Source organism: Aspergillus pseudonomiae (assembly GCF_009193645.1).
Source record: "Aspergillus pseudonomiae strain CBS 119388 unplaced genomic scaffold BDV37scaffold_171, whole genome shotgun sequence".
In the NCBI taxonomy this organism is placed as follows: Eukaryota; Fungi; Ascomycota; class Eurotiomycetes; order Eurotiales; family Aspergillaceae; genus Aspergillus; species Aspergillus pseudonomiae.
The window spans coordinates 1,085-8,635 of record NW_022476163.1 but is presented as its reverse complement, the minus strand read 5'-3'; the positions used below and the strand labels follow the sequence as shown (position 1 = coordinate 8,635).

The following is a 7,551-nucleotide window of genomic DNA, read 5'->3' as shown; positions in this document are numbered from 1 at the left end:
TGTTTCAGCGCTATATCGGAAACTAATGGTTTATTACGCAACCAGTAAGAGTGTATATCAGTCGGTTCTCGTTTCCTCGATGGAGATAGACACATTCAAAAGATATGAAGGTTCTGTAGATAAATTTTCACCTCCTCAGGGGACGTCTTTCGGTCAACGGTTTCCTTTCCGGATGATTCGGAAAAAGAGGCCAAAACAAATTTTGCAACAACTGACAGTCTAAGGTGGGGTTACAGTGTAACGCCGTTTCGGAGGGATGCCTGCGCCTACTACCGATAGCCATGGGCATCTTCCCGCATCATAGTCTCGAATTTAGCGGAATGGGGACTTCGGGTAACTGACTTATTTATTGGGGACTTGGCTGTGACCAATACGTATTGCGTAGGTTCCATGGCTATGCCACTGGATACGGGTCCCTTCCAAAACCATATTTTTAAAGGACTAATCAGATTTTGTACACATCAAGGCTTTGGCTACTAGATCAGCATGGGGTTCCATCTTGTACGTTTGGTCAATAAACAATTTTTTTTTTTTTTCCAAATCTAACTTGATGCTTTCCTGGCCCAGAAAGTTCAGGCTGCTTCCTATCTAACGTCTAGCCTACGTACATAGAGATATGTCTCTCATGATGTGAGCTCCAGCTTTCGTTCTACGGGGTGTGATTGCTTAGAGGAAATTAGATCCCTTCTGTCGGCAAAATAGACATTCTAATGATTTAAACCTCAGTTTTATCCAACATTGACTTACAACCATCCTAAAGCGATAGTCACGGTTGTACTATGTTGCATCCTTCGACCCAGCACGACAGAAAGTCTTCAAAAACGCGGACCAACTCATATCCCCGTTGACAACAACTGCTCCGGGTCCGACAGTGACATCGAAGGCAGTATGACAAGATTTCTGTCCTGGGCAACCAACACTCCCATTAACGAAAACACCCCTGTTGCCTTTGTTTTCTGGGAGAGGGCTTGTCGGTATTCCATCCACCTTTGGGACAGACCTTGGATCCTGAAGGGGGGGAAAATTAGAATCGGGGTTTAAAGACTTGAATTCGTTACCTACTTCACGGTGCAATTGTGTCATATTTGAAAACGCGGGCGATACGGATCTGCCACAATAGGAATATCGATATATCGGTCTTGGTGTGTATAACTGGTGGGAGATGAAGATATAGCCCGATAATCCGAAGACTACAAAAAAACTATAGTCACTTTCTGGTACCGTTGCGGTTGGGCTATGCCAGGACTTAATAATTAAAAAAGAAGTCCAAATTAATAGGACGATCAAGTTCTGCCCAGCGATACCATATCTAGGCAGCCCTGATTACGTATTTCTGGATCATTGCCAATCTATAATACAAAAGTAGGTTAGGCATTCGACCTAGACTCCTATTCCTCCCAAACTCTGATCCTACTGGGGCCCTTACTATCATCCGTAAATGGACAAGAGAATAAAATACACAGTACGTAAGATAGATGTCACGAGATGCTCCATTACTTAGTTCAGGTAGAACCAAAAATCACGGACCTTCGTTCTGCATTGGTTTAAAGTCACAATTCCGTGGGAAACATTCCGCTATATTGGCTGTGGGCCCCAACCTTACCTAAAACGACATGTAATTGGAGATTAAAACTCGGTGGCGTACATTGCGCACATCTGGGTATTACCCAGAAGTAAATTTCCAGGACCTATGGGCTTGGCACGGATTGCATCATTCCGAAGCCCCACATTATTCCGCGGATGTTATATGCCGAATTATCCGCATGGAAACGACGAGTTTGGTATGAGACCGCCTAGCAGTCGGAATCTCCTACCACATATCCCATTTTAGTTGCTAGTTCGAGCATTTTGGGGGGCCCACCCCTATGCCCATCTCGTCCACGTCATCTTTTGATCCAATCATTATTTTTCTGTGTAGGATACGTCGCATCCTCCGGCCAGATCACCAATCTCACTCACATAATCACGTGTTGACAACCCCCCTTTCCCAGTCGACTAATATCGGTGCCTCTCCTGAACCACATTCCGGCAGAAATTGGCTTGTAGCTAGGTAGACAACAACAACAAAGTATGTACCGTAAGAGTGACTTAGGAGACTCCAAAACTCTGCTAATATCTATGTTACCACAGCCTGAGTCTTAAGGTCGGTGGAATTGCTCAGGCGTATCTCAAGATGGACTCTGTACCTGTTTCGGAAGCAACAGAGGTCATGTGGGCGACAGAGTTCATAGTTTCACTTTCCGATGACCAAATATTGGCTCACCGGGCACAGATGCAGCAGATTGTTAGTCGGATTGGTCAAGTAATTCCGCGCCAATCAGTGACGGCGGAGCAATTCCTAGATTCTATCACAAAGAATCTGGATTCTGTCATACAATTTTACGTTGTCGACCAAACAGAAAGGATCATTCTCTCTATACCCAACGGAGGGGATCCACTGACGCAGATCCTTTCACGAAGAAGTGCAGACCGGGGTGACTTTCTCACTCCACTTCTAAAATTACTGTGCTGCAGGTGGATTGCATTTCAAAGGAGAGAGTGGGAAAAAGAGAATGCCAATCCCCGCCCCAGATCCCGACCGCAACCCAAAGAAAAAAGAACAGCTCGACCGTTCCTAAAGGCAGAAGGCATTCCGCAAACAAATCCGATCGACGCCGCACTTAAGCGGGGTGAGAAGCTCCTCAATGCAGAGGATACTACCGAGTTATCCGGAATAAGTCTTCTTTTCCTCCCCTCACTGTCGCTGTTGGATCACCTCAGCGGCGAGGAACAAAAGCGATTGAAAACACTACTACCCAGATACCCACGTGCCATTAGAGAAGCACAGACTTTTGCTTCGAAGAATTTGCTTCAAGCGTACCAAACCCTTTTCAATGCCCATGTTGGCAAGGGACATGAAAAGGAGGAATAGATGTGATGTTTTTGTATAAGCCTAATTCATCTAGAGTCTCTGTTTCAAGTCTACTACACTGGATTATGAAATTACAGTAAAGACCCTCCGATCTGTATTCCTGGTTACATTGACAACAGTACTTAAGTCTGTTGTAAAACAGTATCTCCATTGAGGTCATGCTCTGCGACACGGCCAGAACTGCAGTAATTATTTCACCCATTAGACTCCGTGACGTGCCAATCATACAATCACTTCAATTTATATACATGTGGAAAACGCAATCTCGGTTTGATAGACGTTAGCTACAAGTTAATCTGAGGACCTTCAGGTAGCCACCCTATTCTTCACATGACGGGACAAAGACCAAAAACGAAAGTGGTATCTAGATTCGAGACCGAAAATAACCAACGCAGCCATCATGTAAAGAGACATATATATTATGAGCTAGACACGAGATTAAATGTTGAAGCGCATTCAGGTTAAGCTGCTGATGAGCAAGGAATCAAAGTGCGGGCGGCTTCAAACGAGCGCTACAGCCACTTGATGGTGTCACTCAGCTTGCATATACTTTTTTACACAAGGCGCTCATCACAGAAACCAGCAGATAGGCCAGGCATCCAAGCTTAATTAGTTGGATCCCTCCACTCCGAAGGATTCCCAAATATTTTCACGTATATTTCAGTAAGAATTCGGGCATCAGCTCGGAGACTAGGAGAAATATAACGGCTCTGCAGTAAGAAGTCGATTGTTCGCTTAAGAAGTTTCTCGAGCTCGTTTCGATCCACTAATTCGGAGAGGCTAGACATGTATGTAGCGGACAATACCAACATGTTATCAAATTGTCTGTGAGGTTACAATAAAGACTGTCAGCTGATGCACTCTAGCCTACGCATACTATAAGGTGTTCACATACGCATGGGCGGTACCAAAAATGTTGGTAACCACTGGACGACCATTTATGCCATCAAAGGCCACTGTACTTTGTATAGCTGAATCAATGCAAGCTTTACAAGCTCTTCGTAGCTTTGTGGGCAAGTCGCGGTGTGCAATCTCCGTAAGCTCAGATACAGGACCTATATCACTTGACAGACGTGCCTTGTTCGTGTCACCATGACCAGAGTTCAATGATGGTGATATTTGCTGTGATTTGGAAGCAGTGTTAGCAGTAGCCTCAGTAGACAACTCAGCCGATGGTGCACGAAGGTGTATTTGTCCATAGTAATGAAGGGCGTGATAAAGTGAAGGACGATAGATAATATAACGTGCACCATAGTACTTAGCTCGCATCCGCGCAACGGTAAGCTCCTCTGATGGTGGATCTGTGTCTTTCCACCTCATTGCAGGAGGCAGACTGTTTCGCCAAAGTTCAAGATTCGTACTCAAGATTTCTTGAATGTGAGAGGACCAATGGGTGTGTCCTTGTTCTGTGGATAATCAACTGAGTATTTTTGATCATTTTCAGGTACCGAAAACTTACTGTTAACTTTGTACAACTCAGTATGAACACGGTTGAGAACCTTTCTTAGATAGATCTGGGCGGAATAGTAAAACATCATCGTAGTACTTGGGGTGGAAACTTCATTCGGAAGGTTAAGAGTAAACCGTCCCTTTGGTAAGGAGATGCGAGCTTCCGAGCGGGATATGCCGCTAGCGGGAAGATCAAGTTCTGCTAGAATATCACTGGATACAAGTCAACGTTCTGTATAGTATTGTAGAGGAAGACAGCAAGCAAAGTAAGAAAGTACACACATACCTCTCCAGCTGAAAACAGGTCCAGTACGCAAAATCAACAAGGTCCTTCTCGGGGCCATCAGGCATCTGTGTGTAACGCTTTCTAGAGGTCTAATTAGTGCCATATACTATGATTGCTTGAATGGAAATGGTAATCCCTACGATCGAACCAAAACTTGGCAAGCCCTGGAGGCTTGATAAATCCATCCGTGGCTCTGGAAGGGGTGCGCTAGCTGGCCTGCGTAAAGCCCTGCTAATAACGCTGCTTGAATGTGAGGCAGTCCATTTGCTCCTTGGAGACTTCCAAGGATCTGGGTAGCATATGCGTAAAATGCTAAGCCAGGAATATAATCCAAGTTTTTGTCTTGGGGTATTGGGTTCCCCTCGACACCGCTGTGTCGATTGCCTGCTAATGAAGCAGATGCAGAGGCTTGACTTTCCGTGACATAGCCGCTACCTTGCGACCGAGGAAAGGAATTTGAACCTGAACCTGTGGGAGATATTATATCGTGCGTAGGACCAGGTATTTTCTGTTTTCGGAAGTCCACAGGCTGGTCTGTGACGGGGCCGGGCACAGGATCGGCCTCGCAGATACTGCCAAGTGCGAGAACTAGAAGAATAATAGCATTATGGATAGATCTTTCTATACGCCGGCCGCTACACTGTTCCGCAGCAGACTGCACATAGCATCCCACACCTTGTAGATTTTCGCATGAACGCTTTCGTTTTGCGCCTCGAGGCATATTATTCATGCGATTGTTCAGTACTCCTGGGGACCGCACAGGACCTTTCAATGGGCAGTACATACTGATAAAATGATCGACCTTGTTCTCCAAGTCACTTTGATCAAGAAATGGATGAAGCTGGTGCATATGTTTCATATAGCTTTTATGATAGCGACGAACCATATCAGGGTCCGCGGTTAGCATGCCGTCCTCGTCAAGCCCTTTGTTCTCAAGTTTAGTCTGGGGTTGGTTCACGTACACCCCCCAAGGTCCATTAGGGGGGGATGCCGGGTAGTATGGCTGATTTTCATTGAAGCTAGTGCTCAAGGTTGTTGGGGGTGAGCACATGCCATTATCTTCACTAGTCTCATCTCCCTCTCCACGACCATAGACACGGATCAAGCCCCTTTTTTCTTCAAGTTTCATCACAAAATCCTCATCGTATTCTCTTGGACGAAGAAGATTCCGAATAGAAGGCCACAACAGCAACTTCTGAGCCGCCGTTGTATGTTCTACAGGGATTGAGAGCTCACTATCCTCACCAGAAGGAACAACTTGCTCTGTAGTCGTTTCACTTGGTTCTGGTATCTGCTCCTGTATTGTAACAATATTCTTATTCTTAGCTCTGAATTTCTGGATATCGATTATATCCTTCTTTGCTAATTGCGGGACTGCCGGTTTCCGTGGTTCCTTGGGTGCGGATTTGGCGTCTATCTTTGCCAGGATAGAGTTGAAATTGTTCCCGTGCTCCGTATTCAGCTGGTCTAAGCGATCGAATCTATCTAATATAGCGTCTTGGAATGACTGCAATCGATCTAATAAGAGCTGGGTCGCCTTTGCTTGTCTGCCTATGTTGTTAGCGTCCTTCAAACATTGGTTCAGAGTAGTGAACTGGAAGAGCTAGAAACACAGACTTATGCGGAGGGACTTCTTTGTAAACGCAGTTCAAGTTGTTTTCCTTGCAATGACTACATGACGGTCGACCTTCATCGCACTTTGCTTTCCTCGCTCGGCATTGATCGCAAGCCTTTAACCATGGGGCGAACATGTCAGCAACACCTTCTCCTTTTCACATATACATATCCAGTGGGCACTCTGCGGCAAAGAGGATAAGAGTTAACTTGCCTGCTGTGCTCGTGCGGCCTTGCGCTGGCGAATGCCATAGGCCTGGCTTTGGTAGTAGCTAGAATCATACGGGGCTGGTGTATGAGACATAGGCGGAACAGGAGTAGAATATGGAGCCGGGGGAATTGAGTGCGGTGGTAATGGAGGCGGAGCATCGCCATTACTGGGTGGCTCTTGAGGAGTAAAAGACATCCGAGATCGATACTCAGGCGGCGCAGAATGCGGTGCCGGTTCATGAGGTGTCCCGTTCATGGGACCCCGGAACGATGGATGCGCTTCCGTCGGTGTGTGTTTTGGGCCCGTTAGGCTTCCCTGTCGGCTATACGGGCCGTTGGGAGGAAGCTGCGGCAGTTCGCGATTCGGGATAACAGGGTAGCCATGTGAAGATAATGGCGGAGGAGCAGTAGATGTTCGACGTTGTTCTGCAGGGTGGCCTTCGTAGGGTGGATAATGGCGCCATGGCTGTTCGTACATTCCCGGCACACTCGGTGGACCATGCGATCTATCGGGAGGAATGCGATGCATTGGCGGCGCAGGCCCAGAAAAGGCAGGAAATGTTTTCAGCTTATCGTCCGTTGAGATAATTTCCATAATCGTGGGTCCGCAGCTACGGTTAGGATCACCAGATCGTCGCAGATCCGTAGTGGATGATCGATTTCCTGTGGATGGCATACGACCAAGAGCGTATCATGACCCAGATTATTGCTATCAAGTCTAATTTAGGCGCTATACACTGGTGAGCCACATCAATTTAGTGAAGTGATGGAGTCCTACCACAGTAAGAGCTTTACCAGAGGTATCCCAAAATTAGCGAGTAGTTCTTGAGGATAAGATTTCAGTTGTCGGAAGTGGACTGTATGTCTTCTCTTTCATGCGGCATGTATTAACTTGCGGTAATTGAACAAAACGGCGATTCTAGAAATGGCTAAGTCAGCGCTCTAATAGCACACGAATAAGCGGTACAAAGTTTCGAGTTGTGCCGGATGGGATTGACTGTTCACAATTAAACAGCTTCTAATACTCAGCTATAGTTGGTTTGAAGATAACAATCGTAAAGCCAGTATTACCAACCATCAA

The 7,551-nt window shown here is 46.1% G+C and overlaps 1 protein-coding gene across 1 annotated transcript; it reads right to left on the bottom strand.

Annotated features, from left to right (window-relative positions):
* Positions 1-3,516: 3,516 nt before the first annotated feature.
* BDV37DRAFT_292333 (uncharacterized protein) lies at positions 3,517-7,146 on the bottom strand (the record flags this gene model as incomplete). The annotated part of the gene is made up of 8 exons (XM_032089163.1): positions 3,517-3,691; positions 3,722-3,736; positions 3,807-4,317; positions 4,371-4,573; positions 4,647-4,727; positions 4,787-6,193; positions 6,264-6,376; positions 6,475-7,146. The coding sequence occupies 8 exons, from the start codon at positions 7,144-7,146 to the stop codon at positions 3,517-3,519; spliced, it is 3,177 nt and encodes a 1,058-aa protein (XP_031934551.1).
* Between the last annotated feature and the right edge of the window lie 405 nt (positions 7,147-7,551).